General features: G+C 40.2%; 1 protein-coding gene across 4 annotated transcripts in view; it reads left to right on the forward strand.

The window, feature by feature from the left end:
- LOC141002656 (obg-like ATPase 1) overlaps window positions 1–20,169 on the forward strand; it is a 51,426-nt gene extending 31,257 nt beyond the window's left edge. For 3 of the 4 annotated variants that reach the window (XM_073474024.1, XM_073474025.1, XM_073474027.1), the window contains 4 exons: window positions 11,238–11,378; window positions 11,928–12,024; window positions 17,467–17,589; window positions 20,030–20,169. In XM_073474024.1, the coding sequence (XP_073330125.1) occupies window positions 11,238–11,378; window positions 11,928–12,024; window positions 17,467–17,589; window positions 20,030–20,131 (463 nt within the window). In that variant the 3' untranslated portion in view covers window positions 20,132–20,169. The remainder of the gene's footprint in view (window positions 1–11,237; window positions 11,379–11,927; window positions 12,025–17,466; window positions 17,590–20,029) is intronic. The other variant, XM_073474026.1, reaches the window with a different exon arrangement.
- Window positions 20,170–20,644: the final 475 nt, after the last annotated feature.

A 20,644-nucleotide genomic window follows, 5' to 3' on the forward strand; every position in this document is an offset into this window, starting at 1 on the left:
ACAGTTTGTTTATTCAGTTTGTTTAGGCATAAAAAAAATCAGTCAATGAAGATTCTCTTTCTCTTCTGATTAAAATGTCTTTCCCAAAACTACACAGTGCACCTTTAATGCATTAAATACACTTCTTCGTCCTCGTTGTATTTCCAGCTGTATGATCCTCTGTTCTGTGAAAAAAACACACTTTTCATAGTAATGTTGTCATCTGGCCACAGTGAGAGCGGATCCAAAAGGCTGGTGTTAGACATCCATTATATCTGAAAGGGCTACTTTTCCACACTACAGCCGTTTCGTCAATAACACCAACTTGTGGATTGTTATCGCACTTTTCCAATTGCCCTCTAGGCTTGTGGTGTCAGTTCTTACAAAATTTGTTTTAGTGCTTTGCTTGGCAGCATTGTATTACAAGGGAAGTTGTTTACCTATGACTGTTTGTTAAAATGTTCCTGACACGAAAGTATGACTGTCAGACGGGAGGGAGGACGGGGGGAGCTCGTAAATCAAATGATTCATGGCATGTGGAACATCCGTCATCAGTAGGAAGAGAGTTTTTTTTTTTCATGTTGCGTGTGTGTGTGTTTCTTTAACTGTGTGAAATGCAATAAATCTCTGAGCGTTTTAAACAGGCAAACAGTAGTGCTCAGATGTCCCGAGGGGCTCCGCGATGAACAATGCCAACATCAAAGTGTTGATGTTTGACAAGTGATGAGTCACTTCCCTTGTCCAGAGAGGAGCTCACACCTGTATGGAGATGATTACAGGTAGATCTAGCTGGCCCTAATTGTACAATAAATGCTGCTCTCAGCCCTAATGGCAGCTAGTCTGCAGCAGAGACGCCAGACTGCCATTTGGCTGTCGCCATGCCCCCGTGTTTTTCCACCAGCACAGTTGAGATGATGATACGGTTAAGGACTATTCAAAGCAAACAGCTAGACAAATTGCAATCTCAGCTTTAATGTGAGGAGGAAAAGCAGGCGAATCCTCGAATGAGGCAAATAAGCCAATCTTATCTGTGTATCTCTGGACACCCATTCAGAGCATTTCACAGGTTTCCTGGGTGTTTTCATTTCAGATTTTTGCTGTTTTCTTCAGCACGTTCAGGCTTTCAGTTAATGTTACTAATTTTACTTTATCTTTAAGGTATGTAAGTGCATTGACTTCAGTATTACAGTCCACTCACATGTACGTGGTAGAGACAGTTATAGAACACAGTCGATTATTGTTGCAGCAAGTAGTTTCATCAGACTTTCTCAGCCTCCAAAAACAGTCCATTGTTAACCAAGATCATCCTGTTTGGAGTATGTGAACCACATACCAAGCTGCCCTTGTTTAGACAAGAATACACAGTATTAGCTTTAGCAAGCCATCATTAATGGAGGGATCAGACGAGGAGCAAGGCCTCCTTTCATCCCCAGGTTCTCTGCTGGAGACAGTACATCATTTACTGTTGAGAGGAGCACATGGCTCCAATCCTATACAGTGTATGTGTACGTGTATGAGAATGCGTACATGTGCATGTTTGAAGTCTGTTTCAGAGGCGACTCCATGCTCATTTGGATGCTGGCGTAATTGCGGTGTGGAGATCAAAGGATCGCCGGCCGAGTGATGTTCCAGAGGAGACTTTACCACACAGCCCTCTCCTCTGTGCAGAGGGGGCCGCCTGCTGCTCACCGCTCCCCTCTCCCCTCTAACCATGCACTGCCCCCTGCACATCCCCGCTCGTAAAAAATGATTAAGGCCGCATTTGTCATGTGTTTATGACTGAGAGGCATTGCGTGATAGGGAATGGCATCTACAAGAGTCTATCAAGAGGCTTTCTCCTCTTCCCTCGGCGTCAGCGGGCTGCCTGGAAGACTTTTCCTCTGTGCTGCCACATACCGTAGTTTGTGTGTTAGAGAGGGTCATTAGAGCACTGTTGATGATGTGGGGGCTGCAGCCGGCCCAGCCTTAGCGTGTTTTCACTTGTCAGTTAAGTTATTGTTTATTTTATGGGCTTGTGGCCTCTCTGTCTTCATCAGTCTTTTAATAGTTTTGATATCAGATATGTATTTAATCCTCCTCAGAGAACCGAGAGCAGTCACATTTTGTGCTGCGAAAAGACACAGCTGAGAATACGGCACATATGCTGTGTTGGTTTTTTTTCTTCTTTCTTGTCATTTCTCTTTCTCTTATTTTTTTTCTTCTTTTGGACAATGTGCATTAAAGTAAATTGGTGCCTCTTAAGTAGATGAGTTGACCTTTAAGGAAACTAGCAAGCGTGACCTGTCTGTGAGTGCCTCTGCAGTGTGGGTTTTCCTGGTGAGTGTAAGAACTGCAGGGTACCATTGCTTGGAGCTTTTATTAACTGTGTGTATATATGTATATGCGTGTGTGTGTGTGTGTGTGTGTGTGTGCGTGTCTTTGTCTGCCTGCCTGTATGAAAGTGTGTGTGCATAGGTATGGGCAGGTGTACTACCCTCTTCAGTCTGTATAGATGTTCCTTGAGTCTTATTATTACACTCATTCAAACTTATTTGAACATTATTTGCTCCTAATGTGTGTTACATTAGGTACCTTTGTCTTTGTGCTTTATGCTGGGAAACCACAGCTGAAATAAGTACATACCACAGCTGCTCTTTCAGTCGACCATTTTAATTTTCCGTTTTCCTTCCCACAAAGGCATAAATTGATCTTTCATCATTAATTCCCTCCATATTTGTCTGGCATGGTGTACTTAAAAAAGAAGTATGCCATGCTTGTACTCTCATGAGCCATTTCTGATAAGTGTGATGTTGAAAAAAAGACAGCTTCAGTGTGTCTCAGAAATTCAGGAGACTTGGTTTGATCTCTGTAAAAGGCCTTGTTTCATGTTAAGGTGTCAGTCTATTCTACTCATTATACTTTACTCATTAGAAGTTAAAGGATAAAGTTGGATTTATTATATATTTTGCTTATTGTCAACAAATTTCAGAAAAAGATCAAAACCAACAATGATTCAACCATTTAATGTTGTCTGTGTTGCCTAAACCTGCTATTACTTATTCCTGTATACAATAGATCTCCATTGTTGTCCAAGAACTATTAAAAACACATAAATAAGCCACATTGTTTCACTGGAATGACATGTTTCTTCATTACAACAACATGTAGTTTATTTTCAGTCAATCCCACGTACACCATCCTACTCACTCACAGACAGAATGTGTTTGAATCCACAGCTGAAAATGGGATTTTCTGTCAATATGGACATTATGTAACACTACATAGCATCATTAATAAATGGTAAATTTGCAGTTAATAAAACTTTATTCAATAGTTATTTCACTGTAACAAACAATGAGATGCTGTATAAAACATTTGTTAAGCAATTGTACACGTTTCTAAACATCAGTTGCAACTTTATAATGGTCATCCAAGTAATGTTAATAAATGAACTATGCAGTATATTTTAATTTACACCAAAAATATATAATCATAATTTACCATTTACACAGTTTTATAAACATCAGTTGTAACTTAACATTAAAAAACAATTGCTTTATAAATGGTTAATAAAGCATTTCATTTCTTTGTTAACAGCCAATTAACTTTTAACTAAATGTACTATTAACTTACCATATTTTTTTAAGCATGATTATTATGTAGTGTGACCAGAACAAGTTACTTAATGATGAACAATTGCTAAATGGTTTGTAAAGCATGTTATTATTTGTTGACAGTGAATTAACTATTAACTAAAGTTTAATGTACTATAAACTTTTATTAATGATGGTTATTATAAAGTGTTACCAAGACAAATTTATTTCATTTATAAGTAACACGACTCAATTTTAAGTTTACTTAACAAGTAGATATAAAGAAAGCAAAACTTAGGAATAATTGTTATATTCACTTTCCTTTTTCAAGGCAATCAATCAATCCTAGAAAAAGGTAAGTAAATATAACAATTCCTACAGGTAAGATCAACTTGTCAGATTTTAGAGCAGCTTTAGCGCTAAGTTTAAAGAAATCCAACCACAGTTTAAGAAGGAACAGAAAGGCAGGAAAATGTCTTAGCAGAGTCTGATGCTCTAGTTGGCCTGTAGGAGGAGCTTTGACAATTAAAGTAAAGGAAGCCCTGACAAGAGTTGCAGCATGTCAGCTGTGGACCTTCTGTCTGTAGAGCTTACACCTATTTTCCCCGAGCCTTCATACACATAGTGTTGCAAATGGATCCTTCATCTGTCGACTTTATTTTTTGTTATATGCATTTTTTTGGTTTTGAAGAATCCCACTAATAAGTTAAACATGCATTTTCACTTTGTGTGATCATTTTGACAAACCATTTCTGAGGAGTACCCGTCAAGATTCATAGACAGAAGAAAAACTGAGAGCAGACTATTATGATTCACTGAAAAAGCCACTCCATGAAAGCAGTCACTGCAGCCCACTTCAGCTACTCCAAACCATAATTCCCATAAACACAACCGAAACTTTATTGAGTGCAAAACCACTGGCTCCATCCAAGTTTTTAGGAACTACTATCTGGGGAGTTAAGAGTTCACTTTTCAAAGCCATGAGGAAGATATACGACCACTTGCTCCTCTTTATTTTCTACACAGTCGTCCACTCTCTCCTTGTGCAGTGTGGGATCCTGAGAAACACTTTCCCATGGTAAGATGTGTACCCCACTGCCCACAGTCAGTCCTAATGGATGCCTTTAGCTAGCTTTCAATGAGAGAAAACAACAGGAGAGGCTGTATAGTAAAACTGAAACAGATGGTGCTAATAAAGTCCTGTCGTTCCAGTTAGCCTGGTTATTGACTGTCCCCGGTCCAGGTAATGAAAGGACATGTCACATGTCACCCTGTTGTCTTTGTTGTGTCCTGGCGGTGAAGACACAGCACTGTTGTTCGAACTAATGAGACAGACCCTAAACTTGAGACTAACACAGACTTTTTCCTCTTCTTGTTTGTTCTTTAATGACCCTGTGTTGAACCAGTTTGCTCTCCAAAATCCACTACAGATTGCCACTTCTCCCTCGTTTATCAGGCCTCATAACCCAAGGACGTAATGTTGAGTGACGCTCCTGCGGTTCACAATGTATGTAGACACCTCCTGTGTTCTTCTGAAGGCACCCTGGGAATTGTTCCCCTGTAAAGCTTTGGCATCACCGACATAAAAAAAAAAGAAATGTCTGCGAGTTTCAAGCCTGTCTAATAATACATTTGATAGCTTTGGCTTTGTCGAGCCGCTCTTTTTTATTATGTTTGTGATCAGGTTAAGGCCGAACGGACGTGCCACAGTGAGCAACCCGCAGCCTTGGCAGCTCTAATGAGACAAATAAATGAATTTAGTGTTTCCACATACAGCTCCTGAACCCTTATTATCAGGATTATTGTTGAACTGTTATGAATGGAGGGGAGAAAGAGATTGGAAAAAGGGGGCATGATTGGCTGATGTTACATATGTCCTTGATTACCTTCCTTCTGCTTTTATTCTAATAAGTGGCATTCTTTGTACTCCCTGGGACAGCTAGACAGTCTGACACACGATGAGAATAAATATTGCATGTGGTAGACATTAAGCTGTCATCCTGGGGGAAAAAAAGAGAAGAGATGGAGAAATCCGTGTGGTGTTCTTCGGCGCTACACTTTGCCTGCTCTTGTCACAATTGTCACATCTTGATGACTCCCCCCTCTCTCTCTCCCCCCTCCCAGCCCCCTTATTTTCTCTCCCCCAGTCAACTGCCGTGAATGACAGCATGGATACCCCATATAGAGAATTATTTTGGGTGATGTACAATGTACTCCTCTGGGTTACGGTTTGAATTTCTGATGTTTGCCTCCTCACAAACAGCCTTAAACAAGGACGTGGCTTTGATAATGTGTCCTCAACGAGCATTATGAGGACGGAACCGGGGACGATGGTTTGTTAGGGGGTTTTTATCTATCATGTGCAAACATTTAAAGTGGCAAGATTTGTCTTTTAAAATTTTAATGGGTATAGTTATCACAGAAAACAAAGTTGTTCAAGAAAAAAAAAAGCTTGTTACCAGCACACCCTCGAGGTACGATGTGAGATGATGCTCTTAATTAAAGCTGCTCCCATTGTGCCTGTGCTGGGTTCTGTTTCCTCCAGCCCGTGATTGCTTTGAAGCCTGAAAGAAGTTGACAATATTGGAGATACTGTGTGTGTGTGTGTGTGTGTGTGTGTGTGTGTGTGTCAGATCTCCTTCCTTCTCAGAGGCTGATGTGTAATGCCTTTCCATCCGGCCCTGGCCACAGGGAGCAGAGAGCGTCTGCACTCTAGTCGCTCAGGAGCTCACCACTGGGAGGATGAAAAGCTTCCCACAGAGCCCCCGACTTCCCAGCCTCAAAAAGCCACCATGAGCTCATACCTCTCATTTCTGTCTCCCTTCACAGAGGAAGGGAAGAGGAGGGGGGGATGAGTGTACGCTGTGTGCCGCAGCATCCAAACCCTTTCGGATGCTCGTCCCTGCAACCAGGGACAGGCAGAACGGAGGGGTTTATTACTTGATGAGTCTGTGCTATAGCTGGTCATACCCATGTTCAGTTACCTGCTGCACCTGTGGGTGTGTCAGTGAAGTGGATGCAGGTAGTGGATTACTCTTCAGGTCTGTCAGCATTCAATTGCATCTGAAAGGAGCACTCAATCTGGAGGTGATGGCCCACCTTTTAGAGGCTTAACCGGCTTTAAGCACTCCTAATAAAGCCAACCTGTATGAATGTATGTCAGACACAGGCCCAGGTCATTGTCTCAGGTAGCCTGCCTCTGTACTCTCGGAGCTCCCATTGTTTTTTCCCTCCTGAGCCATTTAAGCAGATCAAAGCTCTGACAAAGCCCAGGGAAGCCCCAGGCATGCGGAAACACAGGAATTATCCCCCCCCCCTCCCCTTAGGATTCCCACACAAAAAGACAAATAGACTAGCCCCAGAGGGTGGCCCCCTGTGGGACGTCTCCTTTCAGAGCTGGCCTGTTGTGGAAGCTCCAATTGTTTTTGTGATTTCACAATATATTGTGCTTTAAATTAGATCTATTGTAAATACAACTGGCATCGAATCTTAAGCTCAGGACAGATAACATGACATCTAGATGTGAGATAAACAAATACTGATTCATATTACCTTGTTTTTAGCATGAACAAGCAAACAAAAACATAAAATGATATCATGTTTTGGGTTTGTAAAGTTTGATATGAGCACATATGAGACACCTATTTTCCTTCCCGAATCGAGAGCAGCAGGAAAAGCACAAACACGGCTCGTTCCTCAGCTTTGTTTGAGCCTTCAAGCCGGTGAATGATTAGCAGAAATAATGTCCCTGTCACCCTTAATCACATTAAAACGTGGTTAACATTTAATTTTTCCCACTTGATATGCAAAAATTTCCACTTGATTTGCAGCAAAGGCCATTGGAATTCCATTATAAAAAGAATAAAAATTTCAGGCGTCATTTGTTCAGAGAGGGATATCAAGAGCAGAAAGTGCTGAATCTTTCTATTAAGCGAGCAGTGAGAGATGGCACTCAGTGCTGGGACATAATGGGAGACTGACAAGGCACAGACACACACACACACAGTCTTTCTCAGTGAATTTTTTATGTGTGTAGCTTGGACCTTTTTAAAAAGGACCAACATGAACCAATATTTTATGTATTATTTCTAGTGTGGAAGCTCAAAAATCCACATAGAATATTTTGGGTTTTCTCTTAAAATATGTGGACGATATGCAGAGAATTAATTAGCCAATAAATTCTGCATTAAAGAATAAAACAGTTTCTTATGTCAAAGAAAGAGAAGAGATACTGATAGTCATGATGTACAGAAAACAAGGGATGCACAATAATATCGGCCGATAAAGGCTTTAAAATTACATAGCAGCATCTGCCCGACATGAGCATTTCAGGAGATGAGGCTTTAAAGGTGCACTATGCATTTTTTGGAAAGAAATTTTAATCAGAAGAGAAAGATCTATCGACTTATTTTCATTCCTAAACAAACTTAATAAACAAACTATCTTTGTTTTCATGACTAAATAAACAATAAAGGACAACACAATTTCTTACTGTTTTACTTTGTTTATATTTTGGCAGACCCTGCCACCTTTCTAGCTTCAAACAGTGTTCTGGGGACCTTATTTTCCTCTGAGGACGGCTTATTTATTTATTTATTTATGGAAATAATAAATATTTCTGAGTTTGTATTATTACCTCATTAATACTGTGAATATTACCTTTCTGAGTTTCTGAATTTCTTTTCCAAAACTACATAGTGCCCCTTGTCGGTATCAGCATCAACAATCAGAGTAACAAATATCATAGTATCCTCATATCAAATATGAGCAAAAATCCAATATCATGCATCACAAATGAAAACATAATCCTTATCAATACTTTAAATTTTCATGAATACCTTTTATATTTTAGAATTTCATGAATGACTGAAGGATGAGAACAAAGACCAAAAGAAATCTGCAGCATGTTTTTACATAAATATTTTCCCCCAATTTACACACCCACGTAAAATTTTGTGCAAATAATTGGAATGGACATAAGTACAAATTGCAAAGTGGCATGGGTAGACAGCGGCGAAGTTGACAGAATTGGTTTTGGGAGTCGTGTTGACGGAGCATCAAAGCTCTTAATTGACAGTGCTTTGTTTCTGGAGTTGAGGGAAGGGGGTGTTTCATGTTCCTGTGGCAAGGTGTTTGTCTGGTCCTGTGTCACTCAGTGCAAGGACCCAGAGACCCCCGCGCTCATTTGCAGCTCACGTTCTCCGTCTCGGCTCCACATTATTAAAATCATCCCTCAGCCTTCTACCAAGAGCCTCTTTGTTACTTGGCTGGCTTGGCTCAGCTCTGTCAAGTCTTCACCAATTACAGTCTCAGGTACAATGGTCTATTCAAAGGATCACAGCCCTTGACTGGTGTGGAGAGAGTGATTTGTGAATCATTATTCAGCCGCCTGTAGAGTACGCAATACCTGAGGAATGCAAATAACGTGCCACCAAATAGACAGCTGTGCTGCTAAAAGTGAGAAACTACAGCTGTTATTATCTCAGATTGGATTTTTTCCCCTCTTGGAGCGCCTGCCATCTCCTATGTTTTCAGTTTTTTTGGGGCTTTTGACTAAAGGTGTTTATTTTTCTGTCCTTTATTGGTGAGACATTGGCGACTACCTTATTGCGGTGGCAGTCAGACATCAGCTCAGCATCCATAGTGCGAACAGAAAGGGAAATATTAGGTTACGGCTCCTAATAGATGTGCATCTGAACAGACAGACAAACTGGCACAAGATTCATTTCAAATTTACCCTGCAGTGTTATTCTAGCTTGTTGGGAAAAACATCCAATCAAAGCAAAAGTGTGCTCTTCCCATGCCCGTTACCCTGTCATATATTGTATATTGATAATCATTAGGTAGGAGCAGCGTTATGGTGCTGTAGGTGATAAAGCGGTGACATTGTTATTGAAATAGATGTGGTATTGAGGTGGTTGGGTCCCTCCCAGTCTTTGATTCTTATGGGCTTTAAACAGGAAACTAGGATTACAGATAATGACAGGGACCCCTCAGAATCAATCCAGCCTAGGAGCTCTGTCGGGGCCGCCGTGTGAAAATGGATTTGTGTGATGCTGTTCTTTGAGACCTGTCCAATCCCAGCCTGAGAGCATGTGGGGCTAATCTCATAATTGCCCCGACCCCCTTATATTGTTCTGACTGAGAGTTACCATTAAGTGCGAGGATATCTTTGTCCTGCAATGTCAGGTGTCCTGCTGCACTGGAAGACAGAGAGAGAAAAAAGAAAGCTCAGGTGGTAAAGAGAATGACAAAGACGTTCGTGAGGGAAAACTGAAGTTAGTTCTGCTTCTTCCTCACTTTATGGCATATGTTTAGCTTGTTTATTGTGGTAAAAAAAATAGGCAACAGACCAAAAGCTTGTGTGTTTTATGAACTCAGTCGAAAGTAGCTAAGTGCTTAAAGTCCACCTCCGGTCAAAAATGTGTTTTTCCTCTTGTTCCTACAGTTGAATGTTTGAGCGTCACTGTGTAGAATGATGTGTGCAGAGTTTGACACTAAAAGGCAGTTTTCACATTCAACCTCAGAATGTGCTCATTGAAAATCTGACTTAATGAGCCTATGAGCATGATTTGTGATATCACAAATAGTTTAAAGACCAATCCTGGTCCAATATTCAGCATACACAAGAGTGATGTGGAAACTTGAAGCCTCCAGTGCACGAACACTGAGAATAGACTATATATACAGTCCTATATTTTTGCACTGTAGGACTTCTTTCCTGCTCTAATGTTGACAAATACAAATGTAAACATATGGCTTAATAGAAGGCCTACATCTAAAGCTCATGTTAGCTCCTCCACGTATCAAAAGCCGTCTTTTTTTTGTATATAGGCCTGTAAAAAAGTTGCATAATGTACCTTTAAAAACCATTTGAAATATATATATTCTTAGTGCACAGAAAGAAAGAAATAAGGTTTTTAAGACTTGTTTATAGACAGAAACTGTTTTGGTCTTGGTCTTGGGGATTTTGTAGATTAAACTGTCCAGCAGTAAAATGCTACTACCACACAATGTACCAGTAATAATGACCCTATAATATAAATGAATATATAGAACTAAGATGGTCCATTCTGCAAGTATATGGAGCTGGTAATACTTCTGTACTTTTACTTTCGAACTTTGAAGCATTTGTTTAGAATAAGGTGATCAGGTGTGTCGATACTTGGATACTTTTTGGATACCACGTGTTTAAAGCAATCTGAAATCCACTTTTAGTAGATCAAAGACAGAACTGAAAAAAAATGATCTACAGTCCGATTTTCATTGCTGCACACACATTAACATTATAGCAAATGTGTTGTGTTTTCTTTTTGCTGTGGTATTAAAATAGGTATCACATATCATTTATACTGGTATTGTATCAAAATTCTAAATTCTGGAATCGTGACAACCTTAGTAAAGAAGTATTTTTACAGTATGCTACAGTATTGCTGCTGTTGCTTTTAAAATCTTTGTGAATCTATGCTTTATATGTTCGTATGAGTCAAACCTTTAGTTGAAAGTTTTCAATGAAAACAAAGTCAAACTCTCTGAGACAAACGGCCACCTTTGGAGCGCAGTCTCCTGCAAACACTCATATGTTCGTTCAGCTGCTGTCATGAATATGCATGCGCCGGCGGATAACAAACACTCTCATGTTAATCAAGTCATCCAACTAGTTCTGTGGATGCTGCTTTCTACCAGGTTGGTGAAAATCAAGGAGTGGGTGGACAGTCACGACCCCGGAGCCTTGGTCATCCCGTTCAGCGGCGGCCTGGAGAGCCAGCTCCAGGACATAAGCGAAGACGAGAGGCAGGCGTACTGCACGGAGCACAAGACGCAGAGGTTAATTAGCATTCAGTCTCCCCACACTTTATTATCAGCTGTGTCCTCCATGCACTCCTTTAATTGCATGTGCTGATAGAATAATAAATGGCAGAGTAATTACCATTATAAAGCAAAGGATCCCTCTTCTTACTGAACAACTCAGTCAAAGGGTTTTCCTCTAAATTAAGTTTTTAACTGTCATCTGTCATCTGTAGGTATAATTATAACTTGGGCATTTTGGGTTTATTGTTCTCATGTGAAAACCTCTATGGAGAGAAAAATTGTGACAGCAGATTTTTTTTTTTCCTCTCAGTGCAGAGCGAGGCATCGGGTTGAATTCTTAAAAATGCTAAATGAGTCCACAAGCTTTGCAATTAATCAAAGAAACCATTGGAGAGTTGAATGTCTTGTGTGAAACGAAGTGACCCATCTTATTCACTAAATGAGTTTATATTGGAATGAATGGGGCCTTGCCACTGGAGTGAACTTTGTCTGGGCATCAGTGGCAATAAATGATACTCAAACAGTTCAGACCCCTCGATTCAAACTGAAATTTCTCTCCGCCAGTGCCTTGAGCAAGATCATCAAGTTCGGCTACGCAGCCCTGCAGCTGGAGTACTTCTTCACTGCCGGACCAGACGAGGTCCGTGCATGGACCGTTCGGGTAAGAGCCAGCTTCCTGCTGCGCACGTGCATGCGAGTGTGAGGGTGTGTGCCACATACACACACACACATACACAAACGAATACACGCAGTCTCCCACGTTCCACCCTGCTGGCACCCTCACTGATATCACACACTTTCAACTTTGTCATGGTTGTGCTTTAGCCAGTCATTACAGGCCAAGGATAACTTCAATTACTGGTGAGCTGCTGAACAGTGAAAGTGGGGGCTACATTGATTGAGGAGGGCAACAATTGATTTTGCCCATTACGTCCATGAGAATGTTTCCATCCTGTGCAGATCTGCCTGCCCTCCTCCTGCCGCTGGAGATAAGGAGCCGGTGCATTGTGCCTGCCTAATCTGTGTGACGGAGGTTGTCTGTGCCAAAATTGATGTCGCTTTTCATTCGACTGTTTGTGGGCCTTGCTGGGGGCTCCTCCTCCCTGTGTGTCTCAGTTTACTGAGCCCGGGCCGCTGAGAGCTTTGTGTAACAGGATCGCAGGATTTACATCAATACAGATGTTGGCTTTGCATGCTGGTATTGTGTAGAAATTCTTGTTTTTTTTCTTGAGCAAATAGAAGGATTGAGCGCAGATATAATAAAGTATTTGACTAGTCAGGAGTTACATATTATAAGTTCTTAGGTGGATTTTGTGAACTTTTTGAGAAGCTGTTGTATCCTGTCAAACTTAATCATACCTATATTTTCCCATCTCATCAGAATATTTCAAGGGACATTTAAAGATTTTTAAGGGGGGTTTAAAATCAAACTTCCAAGATGCAGAATGCTTTACATCCCCTAAATATAACTGTGACGACAATTTTCAAAAAGTATTTTAATTTTTACACAATTAAATCTATTCCAGTAACTCATCACCAAGCAGATCATTAAGGAGATGTTCCCTGAATGTGAACGTCTTCATTTTCCACATTTATTCACAAATAATCAGGAAATTCTCCAGTTATCTTTGTTGAATAGGCTGTTATAAATTGTGTTTATTTGGAGGCATTAATATAATTATGACCATTATTGCAGATGCTTCTATAAAACTCTTCAAAATTGACATTACCTTTTCATTTACAGGTCATACATGAGAAGATGTGTTCGTGTTGTGGATCACATATCTTTGACTGAACAGGTTCTTCTAGAAGTTCAAGAAAAAGCTTTTAGATCTTTTAAAAGTTTCAACCTGTTTTCTTGTTGTTCTCTTCAAAAGTAAGGAACTACGCAAGCATGTTATAAAATATCGACAGATGTATGAATTTGAGTGTTCTTAGTTTGCTAAATCAATGTGCGTTATGGTTAAACATCATTACAGCTGATATTTCAAACTAGATGACGACTAGATTTCAATTCATATTCTATAACAAATAACTAAAGACCCACGACAACATTTGACCTGAAACTGTGTTTCATGTCAGTCTTCCTGCACAACATTAAGATGCGAGGAAAAATCAAGATGGCCAGTCAAGTTCAAATTTAATCACATCTTCAAAACATTTCATGATGTTGTCATGATGTTCTTTACATGCTGAGCTTAGCTGGGGTAATTAAGTACACTGGAAAAAATGGCACTCTAAAAATAAGTTAAAAGGGATAAATACAGGGCGCTGTTTAGCTCAGTTGGTAGAGCAGGCGTCCCATGTACAGAGGCTTTGCCCTCGCTGCAGCGGCCCTGGGTTCGAGTCCCAGCCTGGGGCCCTTTGCTGCATGTCACTCCCCCTCTCTCTCTCATCCTGTTTCCTGTCTGTCTTCAGCTGTTCTTTCAATAAAGCCATGAAAAGGCCAAAAAAATTAAAAAAAAAAAAAAGGGATAAATACAAGGGTTTTTGTTCTTGTAATCAGTAAAATATATACCAATGGAACAAGTAAACATGGGCTAGTTAAGATTAAATGAAATAAGACGATTGTGCCTTATAATAAGTTTAATGGGATCTTTTGACTAGAAATTTCACAAATACTCATTGTGATCTTGAGTTTTTGCAGTGTATAAAAATGGCGGATCTCGGATCTTGTATGCAGCCAAAAATGGTTGACAATCCACACCAAAACAAACATGCTAAATCAGGGCTGTTCAAAGTGGGGCCAAATTTGGCCCCCCATAAGGTTTAGATTTTGAAAATGTATAATATAAATAACTTTTAATGCCATTTACATGCCCAGCCGGCAAAGTGATACTTTGATCCTAGAAGCATTTTTGCATCGTAAGAATACAATACAGGTGTTGCTTTGCATGGCCCACCATTAAGTTTCAGTTTTGGCCCCCCAGTGGAAAAAGTTTTGGCGCCATTGTGCTAGAAAATTTCATAAATATAAATATAAATTGGTATACGAAGTAACCTCACTGCTGAGGTGAATGTGGCAGCTCTAGCTGGAATATGAGCTCAGAGTGTGAACACCAACTGTAGATCTATGGATTTCTCCCAAAAACAAAGCACTAGTCAAAAATGTTATTTTCCTCTATTAACCCTACTGACATGTGGAAAACCATCTTAACCAGTTACCTCATAGGAAGACATCTACGGTCCTGTTGTGTTGGACGCTGAACCTGTAATGCAAAAATATCACACCAAATGTGCCCTTAAAGTCACATCAGCTAGCTTTAATTGGATTCTAATTGTAATTCCAATTATTTATTAGGATCCCCATCAGCTTTCACATAGTGGTTGCTAGTCTTGCTGGAGTGTGAATTAACATAACAACCACAAAAAGTACATATTTAAATTGCACCAAGAAAAGAAAAAGGAAGTTAAGAAAGTGAGAGAAGTAGAGAGGGTAACATGCAACAAACCCCCCTGGTCAGATATGAACACAGGATGCCACAGTTATACGGTATGATCCTCAGACTGCCTGCCAACAGGACGCCCCCATGCTGACTTTAGGCAAATATTCAGTTTTGATCAGAAATGCAAATTTTACTTCTATGCAGCAAATGATCAGAAATAATCAACCTGATTTTTTTTACACTGACTGGATGCTGTAAGGAAAAGCCAGTAGTTGAGATATTATTTAATATTAATAAAGCATGTATTGTTGCTGATCATATAAAAGATGTCCGCACAAGCAGTTTGTAAACAGGAACTTTCTGTAAATATTTTCATGATGGCTTCTTCTCAGTCAGGCCAGAGGGTTAGGTGATCTCACTTCCTTATTTTTTAAACACGGGACACATAACATTTCAGTCAGATGACATCACCGTGTTTAAGCGCACACTCGTCTCAGCATGACTGATGTCCGCGCTATTTACAAAAAAACTCCCAAAACACTTCAAAGGCATCCTCAAAAGCATGCTCGTCCTCCTCGACATAACTGATTACAGCCAGCCTTGATTGTGTGTGAGGGGCATTTAGTCAGGTAAGCATCAGTGAGTAACTATATTAAGCCAATACATCTTGCATTGTAAAAACTACACTCACTAATGTCGTGTTCCCAAGCCCTTTAACATGCTTTATTAGGCAGCCTCGAGGTGACCATTATCTATCAGCCTGCTCTGCATAGCTCTTAACTAGGACAATGTGGATCTCTTGTAGTGCTCCATATGAAAAAAAACCCTCCCTTAATCTATTTTTCTCCAGATAGACAAACCTTGATGCTGATTAATGGTAGTTAAACTCACAAGCACTCCGTCAATGAGATTGCAAAGAGATGGTAATGTATTAGAGTCATTAAATACGCATCATTCTTTTGGCATGAAATATGTTGACCCCAACCTGATTATATACATAATTAAAACTGCTCAACAGTTCCTGAGCACAGAGCTGCAGAGCAGAGAGAGAGAGAGCAGGTCGACAGGCAGGAGTCATAATGATACACAGCAGCCACGTCACTTATTTGGGTCATTTGTCATTTCCGCCCTGCATTATTTCAGCGCATATAAATTGCACATTTTATCAGTCACCAGTTGTGTCTTAGAGTTTTATAGAGGATTCGAGGCACAAAGAATTCATAAAACTATGAAATTGCTATTTTGTGTTTTGCAAATTGGCATCTGAAATAACTTTCAGGTCGCATTTAAATGTATGTTTTGAAGATTCAATCATTAATGTCAAAGTCAATTTAAATACAGCAATAACAGACTCTAGCAGCCCTGCATCTACCACAGGGGAATATTATTGAAAGGTTTGAAAAAGGGCTGCAAAAAATTGATTATTTTCATTGTCGATTAATCTGTCGATTATATTCTTCATTAATCTGTTAGCAGGGTTGGGTTTTAACAGGTTATTAGCAACTGTACTGGAATACACCCCATTCCAGTTAAAAATGTAGTCAGTAACGTAATCCAAGCATCACAGTATTAAAGTAATGTAACTTGATTACTTTCTGTTATTTTTGGATTATCTCAATACCAAACATATGCAAATAAAAGGTTAGGGTTAACCCAAAGACATTCTGCAGCGTTCTGGGGACCTAATTACCATCTGAGGACAGCTTGTTCGTTTAGTTAAGGAAATACTGTATATTGTATTATAATTCAAATTAATATTGTAAATGTGACCTTTCTGAGTTCGGATTTCTTTTCTCACTGCAACACGGGGTCTTCTTGCTGTTCATGAAGGTGGTTTCAAAATACAGCGAAACTACTTTTTCATTAACGTTTGTATCCTGTATCCTGTATCCATCCGATCGGATATTTCAAGGGATTAAAATTTCAATTCCAACTTCCACAATGCAGGATGCTTTAAATCCCCTCAACATAACTTGAGTGACCATTTTCATAAAGGACTGAAATTTTTAGACGATGACATCTTGTCCAATAACTTATGTCACTAAGCAGATCGTTAAGGTTTCGTATCCTGAATGTGAATTACTTCAGGTTCCACATTAATTCACAAATAATCAGGAAATTCTCCAGTTATGTAAACAAAGGAGTCATAAAAGAGGGAAAAAAACAGAAAATATTCACATTTAAGAAGCTGGAATTGGGAACTTTGCCTTTTTTTCTCTCGAAAAATGACTCAAATCCATTAATGGACTATTAAAATGGTAGGCCATTAATATATAAATCATTGTAGCTCTTGTTTAAAATGAATTTCAATGACTCTGCTGTGCCAAAATAGCGAGGCCTAATGCAGTGAGGTCTGTACCACCATGGCCTCTCACTGCAACACTGGGTCTTCTTGCTGTCATGACCAGAGAGCCGAGCAGCGACCCACAATGAGGCAAGATTGCTTGGACAGAAATCAATACCACCACGGAATGGGAATCAGAAGGCATTGATAGCAGTGCTGGGTCCTTATCGGTGTCCAGGCTGCCCTAGCAGGGCACAGCCGAGTGGAAAGCTATCCAGAAATCAGGCCTGAGGCGAGAATACCCCCGACTGAAAACACCCCCGAGTGATGCTCACGACGCTATCGCCCTATCAAACACCATGTCGCTCGCATGCTGTAATCCATCTTCTCCAAAACAATTCATTTGTCCTCTCTTTTTCCTTCCCTGTGACAGAAAGGAACTAAGGCTCCACAGGCTGCGGGGAAGATCCACACAGACTTTGAGAAGGGCTTCATTATGGCGGAAGTAATGAAATTCCAGGATTTTAAAGAGGAAGGCAGCGAGACCGCTGTCAAGGTGAGCAGTCAGGGTGCCAGAGGATGAGGGGAAGTCTCCTGTGATCAGTGGAGCTGACAGTCACCACACAGCTCCAACTGCAAACTGCTCTTCACCTTTACTCAGGGGAAGAAATTACTGCACACACTCCAGCACCACTCCTGACAAGCCAACTGATTCTGGCTCTAAACACTGCCATTCTGCTCCAGCTGTGCATATCTTTATCACAATGTGTCTTAACTGGCTGATGGTAGCTCTTGCTCCGTCGCTCAGAGGTAGCACTTCTTCACCTCACCAGGCATTTATCAGATCTATAGAGTGCGCTGTTAGCTTAGAGCTCTCTGTTGCCAAATCCCCGAGCCTCTGTAGCAGGCATGTGACAGTGATATAAGGTGGCAAGTTAAATAAAGTGTGAAATTCATCAAATAAGGACTGTTTCATGGCTGGGTAGCGCAGAAATGTGACTTACATATCTTGTTTTTATGATGGCCAGTGTTTGTTTTGACCTTTTATTAACTGGCGTGTGGGTTGTCCGTGTGCATGCTCCTGTCAGATGTAATAACTGATTTCATGGTGAATTTGTGAAGCAGCAAAAAGCCTCAGAGCGCTCGCTGCAAGTGTTTTTTTAAGGTTTGGCATTTACTTTCATATGGGCAAACTGTAATTTAGTAATTGAAGGTACAGAGTTAATAATCAGTTAATCAAAGCTGTAGGATGCCTTTCATATCAAAGATGCTCTTTTTTTTCATAATTTAATTTCTGCACGGGAACATTTTTAAATTCAATTCTCAGCTAATTAAATTAAAGTGATTCTAACCTTGCCATGTGTGTGACATTTGTGAGCCGCAGCTGTAAGCCATGCTGTTACAATCCCACTATCGTCACCATCAACTCTATGTGCCCACTTACAGACTCAACTAATGTAATTACGCTGACACACAGGGACCTGCGGGGACCAGCGTGGAAAGGTAGCACTATGAAAACATTTAAATCTCTTTACTATTCAAGCCTTTTTTAATAAGTATTTAATGCAGCGCCAGTGTATTGTCCACACCCTCCATAAGCTGCAAACAGAGGGTGAAATGTGCGGCTCTCTGGGGAGTTTCGCCATTGTTATCCGGGGTTGAGATCTGAGTGTCAGGTCCTTACTGCATGCTCTCTTACTAATCCCTTTTTGGGCCTCATAAGAACATGGAGCGTTTCTGACTGTGGCATTAAGGTCCATGCTATTTAATGCCAGTTGTGGGAATAGGCTGCCTGAATAGGGCCAGTGTACGGGGATATCACATTATTAGTAATCATATCTGCTTAAGCCAAGCTTGCTGCTCCAGATGGCTGCTTTCAAGTGCAAATGAACCAGTTAGACGTGTCTGGTTTAATACATACTCAGGAATCACAAATAGCCATTGATTTTTTTTTCCTGTCTCCCTCTCCATCCAGTGTTTCTGGTGGTATTGAGCTTGGATTAAATGGTCTCCTGAGCCTTTAAAGGGACATTGATTCTTCTAATTAATTGTGCGCTGTGCAGAACCAGAATGCATAAACCTGTCCGTATTAGCACTTCAAGTCAATTATTTTGGAGTTTGCCGGGAAGGAGAACAAACACTTACTGTACACAAAAGAAATGTTAGAACTTATTTTGTTTCCTTGAGAAGTTTGATAGTGCTGTAATCAAAGACTTATTAACATTTTGTGCTTGTGCACATGAAACTGAAATGGGCAGAAGAGAGGATTATTCACTCAGTGGGAATTCAGGCACCCCCTGGACAAAACATGGATGCAAGTGTGTGTGCCTGTGTGTGTGTCTGTTAAAGAGATAGGGGGGAGGGGTAGAATATGTCACTTAGGACTGAAGTAAAGTTATTGTATGTGTCAATACAGCGAGATTATATCGCTATGGTGATATGAGACTAAATATCCTCTTAGATTGTGGATATCATTATATCATGATATGGCCTTAGTGTTTTTTTCTGGTTTTAAAGGCTGCATTACAGTAAAGTGATGTCATTTTCTCAACCTAACAGACTGTTCTTGTTCAGAATCCAGGGTTATGTTCTTTGGTTAGGTTTAGGCAACAAAAGCACCCTGGTTAAGTTTAACCAAATGGTGACAACATTTAATCTGTCAGATTCACTTTGGTTAAGCTAGGCAAAGATGGTGATATTGGTTATATGTTAAAATCAATTCTTGAGTTACAAAATGTAACCCTTAGGATTCATGGCATAGACAGGTATTTTCAGTTTTAAACTTTCACTGAGATACATTACATTTCTTCTCTATTTCACAAACTGCTTGGAAACGGAGTTGTATTTACAGTGCACCTTGTTATTATGTGCTCTATATAGTCCATTATACCAATGAATTAATAGCTAAATTATATATCAGTCTATAACCTGTACATGATGCAGTATTTTTTTCATTTGTTTTAACGTTATATTGTTTTTTCTTTGTTATCTTACAGGCAGCAGGGAAATACAGACAACAGGGAAGAAACTACATCGTTGAAGACGGAGACATCATCTTTTTCAAATTTAACGCACCGAATGCACCAAAGAAAAAGTGACACAAGAACAATCTGTTTGTTTACATTACTGACTGCGCTTGTTACCCCTTTTTTTTGTCTCTCTTTGGCCTGACACCCACTGCCGCACTCTCACTCTCTGTTCCCCAGTCCTGTAGAATTGAATCCCCCCTCTGTGCCAAAGCACAGGTTCAGTAAACTCTGACAGCTTTGCTATTTAAGATCAGGATCGGCCCCCACTCCAAATTGTAGCAGCATTTGAAGGAGCATATTACTCTCCAGATACTTCATTAATCTCCATCACGGGTGCCAGCACTGACACAGCTGACAGCGGGGACAATGCCACCTGCTCCTCTCCCCCTTCAGCAGATAATGCATGTTTTACAGTAGCCCAGATGTCTACACTCAATAAAACATTTGACAAAAAACCAGTCTGTGTGTGTTTTGGGATGTCTGTATTGAGTGGGAAGCTGCATGGGGATGGTGATAGCGGTCCTGCCGACCACTGATTAGAGAATTAAAAGACACAGCTGACATTGACTGTAGCAGAGAGGC

Source organism: Pagrus major, chromosome 9 (genome assembly GCF_040436345.1).
Source record: "Pagrus major chromosome 9, Pma_NU_1.0".
Classification (NCBI taxonomy): Eukaryota; Metazoa; Chordata; class Actinopteri; order Spariformes; family Sparidae; genus Pagrus; species Pagrus major.